Raw genomic sequence first — 18383 nt, 5'->3', positions numbered from 1 at the left:
ATCTAGCGTTCTACTGATCCAGTCTCTAAGATTATAATTAATGTGGACAACATAAATCACTATATCAACCTTTGAACAACTGTAAAGCATAGAAGAGAAATTGCTTAGTTTTGTATTGTGAGTTTTTACGCAGATGACACACAACTCTACATTTCTATGTTATCTGAGGATGAGCTGAAACTCATATTTCTACTATTTCACAGCTGAATAAGGACAAAGCAGAGGTTAATATTTATCAACTGAAGCTCCAATAAGAAGTTCAACCTCAGACCTTTACCTATAATTGGGTCAAAATGTTACAGCTGAGATCTTTACATGACTGAATTGAATTGAGCTCACCTATTAGGCCAAAATGACCCTTTTGGCTGTGAGCTGCAGAACTGATTTCAACCCCTCGGTTAATCAAAATTGTGTGAAAGGAACTTAGTTTTTCCTCTCTGTAAACCTCAAATCAGACATTTACAGGTTTTTTAGTTTATTTCATAAAGTGCAACTTCCAGAAACAAACATGTTTAATAAGACACTTTGAAGACGTGTAAGATTGCTTCATACATTGTATTATACAAGTTGAGGAATTTATTTAAAAATCTCGGAGTTCTTTGAATCTGTGAGCTTGTTTGTTTCACTGCACTGCTGTTTACAGAACAGGTTCATCTCAAAGTAAATACTTTACGTACATTATGTGTATACACAAAAGAGACAAACTGCATTTGTATATTTCTTGTTTGTTTACTTGGAAATACCTCTTAAATGTTTGTACACATGGTGACAAATTACATTACCACATAGATTTAATTTTTTTTTTAAAATAGTGACTCACTGGTCTTTTGTTTGACTGGCACGACTGTGCATCCGAGTCCCCCATTTTCATTCCCATTCAAATTAACGCACTGCTCTGAAGTGACAAACGTTTATTAAGGATTAAATCTTCACTTGGCAATTTTGCATGTTGGCAGCACCAAACAGCACGAAGAGGAACCGGTTTGTGTGTTTGAAGCCAAATCCCCAAAAACCCTGAAATGTAACCTCAGTAAACTGATCATGGACTGCTCTTTCATCAGCCGGTCAGCCTGTGATGATTCCTACCAAAGAGAGAAGCGCAGCGAGAGATTTTTTGTGACTGAGTCCAACTTTGGCTGAGCAGAACGCACATTTAGTCCCTGCTGAAGAGACTGTTTGTGTCTCACTTTTAAAATGTGTTGTGTCACTTACAGTTGGTTAATTGGAGCCATGCATGTCTTTTGAGGAAATATAATACATCTGTGGAATAAGCAACAAAGGGGGTTGAGATTTCAGGAATTTGCTTTCTAATTATCTCCCAGTTCTGGTCAGAAGAGTGCATGTGTGTGTGTTACAATAGTAAGATACTGTAAAATTAATTAAAACTATCAGTTTTTAGTAATAATTTATGAAGCCAGAGCAGTGAAGGGAACAAATGATGTCCTCTCTGTCTCAGTCTTCCTATTTTAGTCCAACACGGTCTACCTTGGCCACCTCTCTGGTTTTACTACACGGTTATACAAGTATAAATACTGATGAGCCAACCGAAGCAGCAAAGCCGATGCACTCTTCTCCAGGTGACACATGGCAGAAAAATGGAGGACACTAATGAAGACAGGCAGTAGACCTCAGCAAATGAGGTTAATAAAGGTATTAACATGCCAAACTACTGAGAGGCAGGATAAGTTATTATTATTATATGCACCCTGAGCTATTTTTTCCACCCCTCCTTCTGTGATGAGGACAATTACTGAGGTTCAATCACACATCAAATCTGTTTACAAGGATGTTAACTTTATCAGGCAAAAATATTTCCTAACACAGACATAAATTAGGAAAGAAGCCCACCAATATTTTACAAATTAATTAGCAACGTTCTATGAAAATCTCTCAACAATGAAGTGAATAAAGCACTGCCATCTAGAAAATGTTTTTTTTAAGGCTTTGAAACTTCATTGAGAATTAATGTGAAAATTAAGAGCTGAGGTACCAAAAGAGACGACAGATGCAAATAAAACAACAAGGAAGTCAGCCATGGTTGCAACATGGCTGTTAATTAAAGTTTACATGTCGTCTGAAAAACTTTTGGGGGTCATCTGTGCAAATTTTACAAGATTCCTGACTTTTGTACTATTCGCACAGGATGAGTATTACCTGAGGATCTCTGGTAATTTGTAAATTATCCCCCTGATTTCTGTGTTTCTTGCAGTGCATTCGCATGGGATAAACAAAGTCTATTTTACTCGAATTTACTGACATGTGATGCCAAATCTGTGCACATCGCAACATCCAGTGTTGTCATCATGCTGTTAACATGGTATGTAATCGTCATGGCAACAGTAAATATGTCAAAGCAGCACAGTAACTTGAGAACAGCGGGCAGCATTGTTGGGATAACGGGACGTCAGGGCGTTTGCATTAAGCCTGTTGAAAGATAGGTCTAGAAAAATGTTTCTTACTTCATGCTGCTAGTCATCCACCTTATTGTCCTCTCAAATTTCCCTCTTCTTGTTGATCTGATTTTGCTGTTTCTGCGAATGGTCCACAGGCCTGTTGTGTATTGGCCTACTCCTGCATTTGCACCTAAAATGCTGTCAATAATTCCCACCGCAGCCTCAATAATTCAACTGGGAAAGAGGTAGAAAAAAACAAAACAACAAATCCCCCCAATCACTGAGATGCAGATTTGCACTGGACTAGTATTATCCCAGGACACCAGTGTTTGGCGAAATACAGTAGGTCAATTGTGATGGAATTTTTACTTTACAAATGACCGACATGACGCATTCGCACGGGATTAAGATCACCGACCTCCTCCGCAATTATTACAAATCACCATTGGTCCCGAGGTAATACTAATCCAATGCCAATACGGCTTTAGTCGTGACCTGTTGACGTGTTAGGTGCTAATGTCCCAGAGACTAAATGTCTTTGACCAAAAATAGCAGTAAATGACATTGCTGTACAATTAATTATGTTGGATTTGTTATTTTATGGGTTGACTGGGATTTTTTCTAAACACAATTACATGAAAACAAACATGAAGCATCTGATTACTGATTGTTGGCATCAACTGCCACGACACTCGAAGCTTTAAAGCTTCAAATAATTTGGGTCAGTCCTACTCACAATATATCAGCCCATATATGTAAATTAATCAGTTATCAATCAGGTACCCATGCCGCTGCACTGACAGATGTGCTGCTTCATTATCAGGAAAGAGGAGTGTTGTTTCACTAAAGTTACATACTTGGAAGTTTTTCCATGAAAATAGTCCCCTCTTGCATTAAGATGACATGGATGTAGCTTTAGACTGTTGCGTCTTTGAATATTTCTTGCCCTTATCTCCAGCCACTTCGCTGCAGCTCAAGCACGCCAGCTCACCTACAACTCCGCTCAAACACAGTACCACTAGCCTTTGCTACACAATGGTAAGGAATAATTTAGTCACATCTCTGGCTAAAAACTGATTTTTTGGAAGAACAATGATACAAAGCGCCACGCTGCCAGTTGACAGATTTGGTTCTTTAGGTTTTCTACGTACAAAACTCCAGAAGTCTAAATCCATTATATCTAAACTGTCATCAGTAGATTGCAGTTTGAAGATGTAACTACAAAGATAGGGGGGTCTCAAAGCTGATCCTACATATATATACATACGTGCATGCCACTAAAAATACTCCCTAGAATAACAAAAGTGTGTTTATACACAGATAAAACAGCCCCTCAACAAATGCACTATTTATTCCTGCTCGAGTGATGTCTGCTAAAATCCACAGTGCTCAGCTATTTTTAGAAAATGACTGAACCCTTGTCTAAAAATGCTTCTTTACATTTGTGTCCGATGTTAAAAGATTAACGTCTTCGGTACAAACTGGTGATTTTACGGCTAGGAGCAAAGAATTTATAGAAAAATATAGACAAAAGCTGTGTCCGAAATCGCATACTAACGTACTACATACTACATTCTCAATGAGTATATACTGTATACTACGTACTATAAGTATGATTAGAATGCCAACCGTTCACACTGCAGTATACTACTACGTTTCCCATAATGCATTTCAAACCTCCGACGACAAAAACCGGAAATACAGCTATCAAATATCTCAGCTGAATGCCGGCTTCAGGTCGATTTTACGCTAACAAACAGTTGCATAATGTGGCAATTTCAAGCCGGCACTCCTCATGCAGTTATTAGCCAGATTATTCGAATCGTTTCAATTGTAGCTGCAGGCTACTGAAGGTAGCTGCTACTTGTTCTGTATGTAAAACTAGCTGCTGCAACTAGCTGCTAGCATTCAGTAGCACGTTGTGAGGCGTCTGACGAATAAAACGTTGGTCAGAAAGCGCCTATTTCTCAAATCTGTGGGGTGATTAGGATGACTACTTAACCACATAAAATAAAATAAAAATCGCCCCGGTCCGGCCACATATCCCGCGGAGGCTTGCATTTCGGTGGATAGCTCGCAAAGCATTATGGGGCGGTTGAGTATGACTAGTGTGGTCACCGTGCATACTTAAAAATTTTCCAGATATAGTATACATCCGGGTATTTCTCGCGTACTCAGTCTTTTCATACTATCTAATGTGAACGCACTACATACTTATTTTGACATCACACTTAGTATTAGTGGTACGTTAGTATGCGATTTCGGACACAGCCAAAGACTTTCTGTATGCTTTCAGGGATCTGTTTTCTTTGGCACATTGGCTGAAAATGAAACTTGTCTTTTTATTTTACTGCAAAGCCAAAATAAATACACAATATGTACAATATAAGTATGATCACACTCATGTAGTGTAATGTGTTGTATTTAATTTTCATTTTATTTTATGTTTCAGGTGCAGTGCTTCATTACTTATTACATTAGTAGAATTGCCATCATTACTTTTTACTTTTCTATTCTGGTCTCTATTTTAGTGAACTTCTTTTATTTCATTAATGATTTTTTCTTATTGCTTTTCTACTTTTTAGACCCTGCATTGCTTATGTTGTGTCATTTTGTTTTTTTTTCTGGGTAATATCTGGCACAAGAATTCCCTTTGGGATTAATAAAGTTTTATCTTGTCTCATGACAATAAGAATTTGTCCCAGCTTAGACACCATGCTCTAATTACATTATTTTTTTTACTAATTGTAATGGACTCTGTGCAGCAAGAAGTCTTCAGTGTTTTATCTCAGTTCAGAAACAAATGAGGCACAATCGGTCTTGGGAGCTGCTGAAATTGTCGCATAATTGACTACATTACAAATAAAAAAAAGTTGAAATCTTGAAGCGAGGTGACAAGAGAAGCTGAAATATCACTTCATAAGTTGGAATTAGGTAATGTGTCATCACCACCGTCTCAATTAATGTGTGGGAAGAAAATTCACTTCTCGATATGTACAACCTCTGTGTGGTCAAACACATAAAAAGATGCCAAAACGAGCACATCATATGTACAGTTCTGTCTACTGCAGACCCGTAATAGTTAAAGGATAATGTCTAGAGAAGCAGAGGAGGACATCTGGAAGACAGATGAAGATACTCTACTTGTCACCATCAAAGATCATCACAACAAAGCGAGATAAAGATAGCCCACCTTTCTGAGCCGCAGATAGCCTGATATAGAACCAAAGGAGTGTTTGAACTCTTTTCTTTCACTTTTGCGAAGCTTTGCGTTGTCTTTACGATGATTATAATTCTCACGCAGAGCAAAACAGACACAGAGCATCACCTCTGGAACAGATTTCATCAGCTGAATGCTTTGCTCAAAAGCACCTTGGATGTGACAGAGCAGAGTTCCACTCATGACCCGGAGTAACAGCTGAAAATGTCATTTTACAACTTCCCCAGTATCAGGCGACGCTGACTGCATGCCAGTCTGGCACAGCAGGGCCATTTATGGAGAAGAATGCCAAAGATTAAAATGTCTTTCCAAGAAAAGAGTAAGACGTCTCAGATTTATCGAAACCACAAACTTGTAATTTTTCAGCGTTTTTATCTGCAACACCAACTGACAAGCTCTTGGCACAAACATTTCTAATTATTCAATTTTAAATTTGACATCTAATCTAATTCCGTGGAAAATAATATTAGCTGAGAAACACTGAGAGCATCGGCCAAATCCATCCCGTCTGAAACAGGCACTTTGCTGATGCAGAGAAGGAGGGGTGTGTGCAGCAGCAGCAGCTGCATGAGTGTGTGTGTGTGTGGCGTGTGCAGTGCATTTGCATGTGTGCGCTTCCATGTGTGTTCTTGGGGTTACACAAAGACCTTCCCTCATTCACAAACTGAGCCATGTGGCACCGGGCTGGTCCCTTTAAGAGGCATGTGTCGGGAGTTTTCTACTAAGACTGACTGCTGGAAAAGATGAGTGCCGATACATTATTCACAAACAAGGACGCACACAAACACACACATGTGCACTAAATAACTGAAGGACATGTACAAGAGTGATCTGAGCCACAGAGAGGTGCACTAACACACACCTCGACGAGCTGAGTTGATCTCTATAACGTCGTGAGAATGTAAATGAACCTCGACATGGTCTATACATCGTCCCTTGACACACACACACACACACACACACACACACACACACACACACACACACACACACACACACACACACACACACGCATGCAGGCAGCATAGGGGAGAAATCCTCAGCCTTCTGTTATTCAGTGTGCATAATTTATAGCAGCCCCAGATCTCTCTGCTAATGACAGCACACTGGGGCATCTGCAGCACAGCAGCAACAGCAAACTGGCATTGCTGTGTGAGTGTGTGTGTGAGTGTGTATGTCTATGTGTGTGTGCAGAGGTATAATGCTCTGTTGAGACAAGGACAGTGAGAGAGACAGAAGGAGAGAGAAACAGAAGAGAAAGCGACACACAGAGGGTGTCTGAAATAGACACAGATAACGCAACAAAGAGGGGAAAAGGATGAGACAGACAAGTGAGAGGCCACACACACACACACACACACACACACACACACACACACACACACACACACACACACACACACACACACACACACACACACTGTGTATTCCTATCCTTGTGGGGACATACCATTGACTCCCATTCATATCTAACCCCTAACCCTTACCCTAACCCTAACCTTAACCCAGACCAAAACAATGCCTAACCCTAAAGAAACGTTTTTGCACTTTTACTTTTTTCAGTAACAACAACATGGCCAAGAAAACACTGTTTCCCCTCATGGGTACCCAAATGAGGTCCCCCCAAATGATATTTCTTTTGGTTTTCCTATGGTTGTAGGGACATTAGGTCCCAACAACCCCTACAATTACACACACCCCACCCCCACACACAGTCTCGTCAACTCACCGATTCAACCTGTGAATCTCCCTGGATGCACATTCACATACAGCACATGCATGAGTTCCACCTTTACTCTGGCTTAAGGTGGAATGCCTCTTAATGAAGGAAACAGTGTTGAGCCCAGAACAGACAAACCAGCTTCTGCTACCTCTATGTTAAGACAGACCTGAATAGGTGAGCATCAGGAAGAAAAAACAACGTAATGAAAGCCTAAATTCGCTGGGCTTGTTCTAAACCTCATTCGCTGCTGTGGCCTTGGATGTGCTTCCCGTTGCAAGGATTGTTTTGACATGCTGCCCCAGAGCAGAAATCTCCTAATTCTGGGATTTGGAGATCAATGCCACAGTGGTTCTGCCCTCCAGCTGCTGCACACACCGATGTGAACCTGAGCTGAGAGACAGCGGTGCATGTTAACTGAGAAAAATTCAACACATCCTCACACCTGAACGACAGATTAAGTCAATCCGCAACGACTCCAAAACGGCATATAAGAGTGTTTGCAAATGGAGCTTCATAAAGATGCACTAATTCTGCATTTAGGGTCTGAGGTGTGTGACACTAATTCTTAGAGGTAGATGACTCTTTATACAGTTTCTTTACTATAATTTTTATTTCTACTCATCCTTTAGTGGGGTTCAGGCAACAAAACTACTTGGTTACATTTCAATTGTGGTTCGGGTTGCCTCAGTTTTCTTGGTTTCCAACACTGACAACCACCAGTGTTCTGAAAGGTTCACACATTTACATGCACTTTCAGGATGTCACACAAACGTTCATTTTTGATTCCCTTAAACTGAGCTGTGTTTTTGCTTACAAAAATCACACAGCTCTTTACGATTTACTGACATTAAACGCACATGCACACACAGTCTTATACGGACAAGTCACGCAGTCAAAATAGCATCATATCCATGTAGCCTTTCCACAGTTACGCTTTGTATAGATAGTGTCCTCTATAGATTCACTATAAATTCATTTTGCACACATTCACACATACATTCTGTTTTTGGAATAAATAATAATTAATCTGCCAAGGAGGAGGAGCCTTGGTGGAGCAATCGGCATACGTTTGTTTGTTAATCTGTCTGTTGGCAGCATTACTTAAAAACAGACTCACGGATTTGGATGAAATTTTCAGGGAAGGTCAGAAATGACACAAGGACCAAGTGATTAGATTTTAGCAGTGATGCGGCTTATAGTCTGGATCTAAATTTGTTTAAGATTTCTGTATCATTGCAAGAAAGCAGAATGGCGTCACTGTAACCATGACAACAAGTGAACACTACATCAGCTGCCAGCTGATGATCACATGATTGTGATCCTACTATAAATCCACCACTGTGGACTTATTGGGACAGACTTGGAAACTAGCATTTGCTATAAACTCTCTGTGCAGCACATAAGATTCATGCTAAGTAATGGAACTATGTTAAACTGCATCGTCCCTATCAAATAATTCAATTCAATTCAATTCAATTCGATATCTGTCGGAAATCAATCAAACAAGGAAGAATTGATTAAATTGTGGGGGGTTTTCTGAGTCCCATCAATTCCCGTCGCCTGCTACATATTTCGGTCAAGCGATTTAGTATCCGTACATAATGTCCACATGCATAAAACACGCCTGTGCTCAGCCCAAGGTCATTTTGTTTATGAGTTCACCTACATTAAATGTAGATGTACCCACATCTGTGGTGATTTCTGACTTTGTCAAAAAATGATACAACGAAAGAGGACAAGGCTTATTAAATTTCTTATATTATTATTATTATTTTTTTTTTTTTTTTGCTGTACTGCGATCTTGTACAAACGACCATTTTACGCAACCCGTCAATATTTTACTAAGTTTTCCACAATCTTTCTGATATTAATCTCAAGTTTGTGTCATTAGAGGTGCAATCACAACATGGTTAGCCTAGCTTAGTATAAAAACTGGAAAACAAGGAAAAGCTTACAAATCCACAATTCTGAATATTCACAAAATATTTTGTACGTTCAACCCAGAATTGAACAGAAATATCTGTGTCTTGAGTAGGAATTACACACTGCAGCATGTCTTGAAAAACAACAGTTTCTTAAATCCAGAACGCTGGTTTGCAAGATACGTTTTTATGCCTCGAGCGCATCCCAGTAATGCTGCATCTTCTCTCTCCTAAATCATCCCATCTCAAATTATCTAATTTTTAGAAGAATCTCTGTTTGACCATCTCTAAAATTTCCATGATAATTATAAAATCCTAAACTGTGGATATTTTTGAAGGTATTTGTGAAATTTCAGCTCCACGTGCCAAATACTTTGAGAAAAAATATTTTTAAAAATTGCCTCTTACCCACTTATTTACGCATTAAAATTTGAGGTTGCTTGAACAACAATACCTCAGGACCCATTAAAGATAAAAATTATTGTTTTCTTTATCGTGACACTTTGAACACAATTTGCAATATTGTCTAAAAGTAAATCAAATAATTTCTGTATATGGGCGAGTTGAAACAAGAAAAAAAGAAACCGCCGATTAAAGTTATATTTACACTCAAATTAACAAAAAAATTGACGATGCAGACGTTAACTAGAGATATTTTCTGAGCCACATGTAGCTGCATGTCACAGCAATATTGAACAAAGCATATTGAATATTATTTAATATGAAATACTTGGTGGCAAAAATGGAAAACAAAGCATTTTTTGCAGAAAAACAAAAATACTGCAAGATGGTGTAATCCATTTTTTTTTATTTTTGGGTTGCATTTTATAGGCAGGAGAAACAGAGTGAACCGTTACGTTTTATACTCACTAAATTGTTTACTTAATCACTATATTTATATCAGTGTAAATACTTTTGAATCAATGGTAGGATGAGAAATAACAGTGAAAATTTGTCTTTTTGATTGTTGTTCAAACAGACTCAAATTTCAGCGAGCAAAAATAATGTGTCGAAAGTGGGTCGGCTGGCAACTACTAATCGCAATGATACAGAAATCTTTAACAAATCCGTGGATCCAGACTATAAGCCGCATCACTGCCAAAATCTAACCTCTTGGTCCTTGTGTCATTTTTGAACTTCCCTGAAAATTTCATCCAAACCCATTTTTAAGTAACGCTGCTAACAAATCGACTAGCAGACAGATGTACACCATTCGTTGCATAACTATGCTGAGTTCCTTGGCAGAGTAATAAAAAAATATTCAAGCAAATCATAGAATGGCCCTCCTTGTAATTTGTTTTGTGCTCTGCAAGTATTTCTGTATAGCTCTGAAAACCTCTCCGGTTTTTATAGTTTTCTTCGGTATTACCAAGTAGTTTTAGTGGCTAAACCGAACGAAACAGCGAATGAAACTGAAAATAATAATACAAAAACTGAATAATAAGTTAACAACATCTAAGGATTATCATCCCACACATGACACAAACATCAGCTGCCTGATTTTAAGACCTGCGATGAACTTTTGTTTCCTCAGATTCTTAAAATTTATGCCTTTTTATAACTGAGGTAGACATCTGCCTCTCTGAACCCAGTTCTGCTAAAGGTTTCCTGCTATTAAAAGTGAGTTTTTTACTTCCACAATCGGCAAAGAGCTACTGAAAGCATTTTTTTTTATTTGTTGGGCTTCTCTGTATAGTATAGTTTTGTGATGTTATGTGAAGCACCCAGGGATGACTTTTGTTGTGCAAAATTTGAGTGAACTGCTGAGCACAGGATTTGATTTTGGACTGTATCAAACAGGACTCTGGGAAACTTTTCATGATCCATCCTGTGGCACAAAACCTCTTCTAAAACCACAAATAGTTATTCCTACAAATACATAATGTTTTAAATACAGGAGCTAGAAGACGACAACACTAGTGTTTTACAGAATAGTAGTAAATGTATTTTTAGACATTCCTGGTAACATAAAATTGTCCCTGAACTGAATGTTGTGTTGCCTCCTGGTAGAGTCAAAGCTAAATATCTCCCTCTCTGTTTGTGTGACTGACAGGAGGGCAGGAATGAGCTGAACCAGTCGGTCTGGCTGCAGCAGAAGGAGAGATTCGGAGCGAGGGTGGAGGGAGAGTTGTGCTCGAGGTATGCAGCATTAGATACAGCATCAGTGACAGGAGCCTGTTTGGGCATCAGATAAAGCTATTTTAGGAAGAAACTGTCAATGCATCTTAAAAGGCACGCCAACAGAAATGATCAGAGAAGACCTACATTACGCTGCAGCCTGCCTGGGATGTCAGATAGGATTGCTTTTGTACTTTTTTTAAACAGGAGAGTGTGAGCAGTCCACATAGATCAGTGAGGCAGAGCTCAACGGAGACAGTGGACAAATCAAAGATTTTCTATCCAACATCTGCAGCGTTGAGGGCTTAATGACGACAGTGTAATGTAAAATACTGAACCTTAAAGTTGCACCTATTTATGCTGAGACTGATTTGCAGATTCTGGGAGAGTTCCATGTAAATAATCCCCACGACAGCTGCATCAGAGGTGTGGGCAGAGCTGGAGTTGGGAAGCAGCAGAGCTTATTGGAGTAGCAACGGCAGGCTCAATAACATATAAACAGTAAAAGAGAGGCTGGCTGCTCTCTCCATTTAATCAACATTGGCTGTGCTTTTGGAAGATGGCTCTTCTGTCTTTTATGGCGCGAGATTTACCGTCTCATAATTTTTCTCACAGCGAGGGGTCTTCTAACTTTAAAATGTCAACATTCGCCAGTGCAAAGTCTGAATTAAACCTTCAGACTGTAACCCGGTAACCACCTTTTATGTCATTCTTTTTGGTATTACAGCCAACAGTGACGCTACCTTGTAGGTTCAAGATATTCATGTAACCAAGAAATATCCAGAACAGGTCTGTAAAATTCAGCGTATCGGTACGACAGGTGTTGGTAGTCTGGAAAAATTGGGAAGCAAGATAACTAATAGAGCTAAAACTGCAGCTCCGTCTTTGTTTTCAGATTGTTTTGTAGTTTTTCAGACAAATACGTGATTTTTAAACAGAAAATGATCGTTCTGGCAATCTGGTGGTGTCGTGTGTTGTGGTGAAGGCTTGCTTGTACTCAAGTTTTCACACGTTACATAGTTTTCTTACACATAAAGGAAGTTTAGAGCCAGAATTTTACATAGTCACTCTGTCAGTTTGTTGTGAACATTTTTAACTCAAAACTGTAGAAAATTTGTCTGTAAAACATATTTTTCAGGCCTGACACAGCTTTTTACACTGTGCTATCATAACAGTTGGTACCTGAGGCTAAAACCATTGCTATAATGTGATGGTGTTGATAGAAATTTGCTAGCAGTGTGTGTCCAGAGGTGGGTGTTGCAACAGTTTGTCTGTGATTGGCCGGCTGCCTGTTTGGATTTCTTTTGGATTGGTTCAGCTCAGGGTGTGTGCCTGCTGACACGCCCCTCACCGACCCATCTCAGAGCTGCAATGACTTCTATCTCAAATTAAAGCCTCCTGCAGCATCTTTCCATGCACATCTTTGGCCCGGGTTTTGGCACGGAGTCCTGCTCGGTCGTAGCTCATTCACCGGCTTACTCTGACGTTGCTGCATCCACCCGGAGAAAAGTGCCAGCGTGGCCAGAGAGCGAGATACAACTGAGGAGAAGTCTTGGCCAATGAGCCGGTATAGGTGGACTAATCTGTAACACTTCTTTACTGAAGGTTTGTGTGTTTGAGATGGACTGAGCATTCAAACGACATTGGTGCTACTAAACAAGATCTTAAATTTGATCTTTGCTTGCAGTTTTTAAACTAGGCCCACATCAGCTTCACTGTAGCAGAACTGGTTGAAGATACTTCACTTTTACAAGGATTTTAAGGTTACCATTTTGGAATTATTGCTCAGAAAAGATGCTAATTTAACCTCATGACCATCTCTATCCAACGCACTTCTGAGATTAGCTTTAGATTTGCAACGATCCTAGAAAACGGATGTGGAGAAAGAGACACACACTGGTTTCCTAGAGATTACTGGTTGCCACAGTGCATCTGTAGCGTCACCAACTACACACCGAAGTGTCTAATTAGGTTGTGTTTCTCCCGGTATATTTTGTGCGTTTAAATCCATCCACACACTCACAATGTGGGGACAAAAAGCTAGAAACTAATGATTGTAATTAAGGTTAGGGGCAAGTCGCCGGTACGTTAATGTGAGTCACTGGAACATCTCCTGAAGTGATGCAAACACGTCTTTGTGTGTTTGCATGCAGCTCTTAAGTGGGCATCTCCTCCCTTGAGTTCATCCCTGCTCGGAAAATGTGTTCAGACTGATTGCAACAGTGCTGTCATAAATAAATGACTTGATAATTTTAGCGTGTGGTGCAGGTAAAAATAGAACGTTGTCGACTCAAATGCTGGATGAACCCTTTGTTGAGACATCTGAGCTCCTGTTAGGATTTGATACTGTAGATGAACCTGGTTTGTACAGGAGTCTTGCTTATTCTACATCTGGAAAACAGGTTTTGTGTTGAAGTTTTACACTAAAGCATGACTCTTTTTTTGTGCAGCAGGAGAAACTACAGGACAAGAAGATGCCACAAGCTGTAAGTTAAATTTTCTCCAAGGCAACGGAACAGATAATAAAGATAATTTACCTAAAAGTCAATGTTATTTTTAAGGGAATATTGTTAAAAGAAAGAGGCTCCAGACCTCTTACAACTAGTAGATTGAGTAAAGATACAACATGCATTAATCACAGAGGTAATTCATGTGTTTGAGAGGAAGGTTGACATTTTTCTTCCTGCATGAGAGAACAATAAAGTACAAAAAGTGCATAAGCGTCATGCTAAAACTTTATCCCTGACTTTTTGTTGTCGAGTTAAACCTATTCTTGTGGATTTAGCTGCTTCTAGTGAAGCAGTGCTACAGCAGTTTGTGTTGATCGATACGCTGCAAGAACAAAAAGGACAATTTTAGACATACATGGTAGGCACTGGCAACAAGTTTAGAGATTTGAACTGCTACCACCACCCACATACTGTCGCTGCAGTCAACGCCGGCTCTGTCTGTCAGGCATTTCTGATGTAGAACAGCAGCAGATTTGACCGGAGTTTGGAAAAGCAGGTTATGTGATGACCCTGGTGTCCATCACACACACACACACACACACACACACACACACACACACACACACACACACACACACACACACACACACACACACACAGATATAGATATAGGAGGTGATTTTCCTGTTCCACCTTAAAGCTCCACATGTTGGCTGATGTGATGATGCAGGAATCCAGGCAAGTTTTCTGAATCTACACTTTTCACACATTCTTCTGACTCATTTGACTACGGCTGACCGGGTTATGGAGGACGGAGGTGGAACATTCACGCGCACATGTCTGAAAACACACTGTACGGACCGCACACGTGCACGCGCAGAGTGGGTCTCCTTACATCACCATGGCAGCTCCAGTTGGCCCTGATGATGGTGCACGGCAGGTATGAACAGGGGGGAAGCCTTTCGGAAACTTACCGCAGTCCTCGCACAGCACTCTCTCCACATCCTTCTTCAGCTCCGGCTCGCTGGCGTCCACAGGGGCGTACGATGCCTTGAATACCAAAGGCTCGGCGGTGGGGTCCATGAAAAAGATATATCTGTGGTCCTTCTCCACGGTGGTGCACGGGGCCTCGGAGCCGAAGTCCCCGACGGTCACGAGCTGCTCCCTCTCGAGGCCGCCGCTGTTGACGGGCCACACATCCAGCACTTTGACATTCACACTGTAGGGCTCCCGGGAGGAGACGTTCTCCGGGGAGGAGCGCACCTCGCCCTCGATGACCACGGCAGATCGGTACGCCTGGTCCTGGAGGGAGTTGAGACTCGGGGCGTAACAGGCGAAGGAGACCCCGATGACCAGCATGGAGAAATGCACTGGATCAAGCCTCATGCCGTCAGCCTGTGCTGTGCTGCAGTGCTGCTGGGCGGCGGAGCGAGCTGGAAGAGAGAGACGGCGGCGAACGGGCTCCGGCGGCAGAGCGGGCAGGGCAGAGCGGCAGACCTTGTGGAAGTGTCCATGCCATCTGTGTCTGCCGCTGCTTTCCCCATACGGTTGCTGGCGTCGGATGGGGGGGACACACACCAGCCTAGGAACCGGGAACGGCCCGCTTGTGCATGCTTAAAAATGTGATTGCTGCATTCTCCTTCACCAGCCACCCTCCCCCTCTGATCTCCCCCTTTTCCTGAAAGGCAAAACAAGACTCGTAAATTAGCCTCCTCTCGAATCCAGGGCTGAAACCTCTCTCTCTTCCTCTCTCTCTTTCTCTCTCCCTCTCTCCAGCTAATAGGCTAGCATCGCATGGGTGGGCGCATTGCCTCCGTGGATGGAAAAAAAGCGGCTTCTTGCGCGTAATGAGGGAATCACAGGAAAAGACGCACGCCAAGAAAAGGGGAAAATATTTCAAAATCTGATCTTTTATCCACTTATTTCGATCTTGCGGATTCTGTTCAACAAAAAAAGAGAGAGAGAACCGAGGAGGAACATCGGCGGTTCATCCGGTGAGGCGTTGCAATAGCGCGCACCCTCCAGCCGCGTCCCCTGCGCCCCTCATCAAACGCGAGCAGCTTACGTGAGCAAACATCACCTGCCCGGTCACTGGCGTCGGCTCGCCACGTCCTGCGCAAACACCCCTAATGACCCGGGCACCCACCGGCCCAGCAACGCCACGGAGCCAGCCGGCGTGTTGACCATGCCGGTGCGTTAAGGAAAGAAGAAGAAGAGGAAAGAGAAAACCTCTGCGGGTGGATGGAAATCACGCACGCACTGCACAGTGTGCGTCTGCAGCCAAACCAGCCCTCCGCGGCGCCCACTGTGGATCCTCCGGTGCAAGAGGTGCAAAGACAGGCTATAGGCGACTACTACACACACTGCGGATAGTTGTTGCGATGACTAACGCTGCGAAATTCTCTCAATGGATTCCTCAGCATGGCGAGGAGACACTTCAGACATCTCCGCCCCGAAAAAAACCCTGACAGCCTCCACACTGTCACTGCAGTTCACAGATGCTGCCTCGGGTTCAGTTTAAGTGGCAACACGTGGTTTGCCACAAACTGCGGAATTTTTTTTATGGAGGAAACACATTCCACACAAATACCCCCCCCCCCAATAACACCTCTCCACCAATGAAATGAGACCTGAGCAGAATGTGCTGAGTTTCTCCCATGGTGACCACCAGTATCCCCTCCTCCATCTATCTGCCACCAGCAGCCATTCATAAGATTTGCCTCCCTGTCAGGAGCCAATGTGCGCCCTTCCTTAGAGGTCACTGTCCACTCACGGAAAGGGATAAAACATAATGTCATGCAGAGGACATGTAGACGGCTCTGCTTTTTATTAAGAATGAGATGATAAAGAAAATGTATTACAAGCCGTTTCATCAGGTCACATGAGGGAGCAGACTGGAGCTGAAAGATGACAGCTTTAGTGCTCCGATCACATGGATTGAAGGCCACAACCAGGCTAATGTTGCTGCTGCTGCTGCTGCAATGAATGACAGCCTCCTTCCTACAAAACACGGACTAAACATGTTTTACAATGAGGTAGAAATGTAGTTTGAGTTCATGGAGCTGCTTAAAATGTGCTCAGTAAAAAATGGTGATGTGTTCAGATCAGTGGAAGTGTATTATCATTCATTTAATCAACTTTTATTTAGAGTAAGTGTATGAAAATGTCATTTATAATGCAGTAATAGAATAACAGATGCACAAATAAGAAATTTAGATCACAATAAAAACATTAATTAAAGCATTTAAGTATTTAAAAAATGAGTCAAGTAGCCATGAGTGAAATAAAATGAAAAAACAAGTCCAAGTTTAGAGTTTTCTGCAGGTAATTTTAGGTTGCAGGTGAGTAAAACCAGATTTTACAAGCTCGGTAAAAACAGCATTATTTTGTAGTTTGAGTGTGTACAATAAAAGCGCACACTGAAAATATAATTATCGATAATTAACAATAATAATAATTATCTAAAGAGAACTTTTAAAAAGAAGAGTTTACAAAATGTTTCGCAGACAGGTCCAAAAAAGAAGATACTTTTTTTTTTTTTTTTTAATTGAATAAGAGATGGCTGGTCAGGAAAAAACAACCAGAAAAATAACACAAATAAAATGAAATAAAACATTTAAAGCACCAACAACCAGAATAAAAGAAAATAAAAAGTAAATTAAATGAGCAAATATATATTTTAAAGGGGTAAAACAGGATAAAAAAGAGAAATAAAACTGGTTTTAAGAAGTGATTTATAAGAAAACATTGATCTGAAAAGACAGTAATGAGATAATGTAAAATACATAAATCCCAGTGTCCATCATGTCTGAAAAAGAGGAAATCTCTTTTCAAGTTTTATCTCCTGACATTATTAATATTCAATATTCACTCCAGTTAAGCAGCTAACTTGTTGCAAAAAAAACTCAGAAATACTTTTTTTGCCACTGCTGTTGTAAATGCATTAAATAAATGAATAAACCAATTAATTTTAAATAATAGAGAAATACAATGACGATTTAAAAGAAAGAGGTAAATAGAAACGAAAACAGTAAGACTCTTATTATATTATATCGAATAAATTAAATAAGTTATTTCAAGAATTTTCAAAGTGGGAAGTATCGTAATAAATTGTGCTTTACCCTGGTTAAGCAAATGTATGTTTTTTTAATACAGTACTTTGTTTACACTTATTTTTACACAATACTTCTTATATTTATACTTCTTGTACTTACAGCATTTATATTTAGAATTTCTTCGATTTAGATTTCTATATTTATTCTTTTACTGTCTGTTGTTGCTGCTGAGTAACTCTATGCATCACATCCAGTTGACTAGGCATTAAAGGCTTTTCTAATTTCTGTAAAAGAGAATAAAATAACCTTAAAAAAAAGGGTTTTAATTCCCAATTCACATCCCAGCCTGGGCCTGGGATCTTTCTGTATGGAGTTTGCATGTTCTCCCTGTGCATGTGTGGGTTTCCTCCGGCTTCCTCCCACAGTCCAAAAATATGCTGAGGTTAATTGATGATTCTAAATTGTCCATAGGTGTGAATGTGATTGTTTGTCTGTATATGTA

General features: G+C 40.6%; 1 protein-coding gene across 4 annotated transcripts in view; it reads right to left on the bottom strand.

Annotated features, from left to right (window-relative positions):
* nrg2b (neuregulin 2b) overlaps nucleotides 1-16373 on the bottom strand; it is a 92387-nt gene extending 76014 nt beyond the window's left edge. For 3 of the 4 annotated variants that reach the window (XM_051954068.1, XM_051954067.1, XM_051954069.1), the window contains exon 1: nucleotides 14801-16372. In XM_051954068.1, the coding sequence (XP_051810028.1) occupies nucleotides 14801-15212 (412 nt within the window). In that variant the 5' untranslated portion in view covers nucleotides 15213-16372. Of the gene's footprint in view, nucleotides 1-14800 lie in introns of all 4 variants that reach the window. The other variant, XM_051954070.1, reaches the window with a different exon arrangement.
* Between the last annotated feature and the right edge of the window lie 2010 nt (nucleotides 16374-18383).

The sequence above is a fragment of the Acanthochromis polyacanthus genome, chromosome 10, assembly GCF_021347895.1.
Source record: "Acanthochromis polyacanthus isolate Apoly-LR-REF ecotype Palm Island chromosome 10, KAUST_Apoly_ChrSc, whole genome shotgun sequence".
Taxonomy (NCBI): Eukaryota; Metazoa; Chordata; class Actinopteri; family Pomacentridae; genus Acanthochromis; species Acanthochromis polyacanthus.
This window is presented reverse-complemented; position numbering and strand designations above follow the sequence as displayed.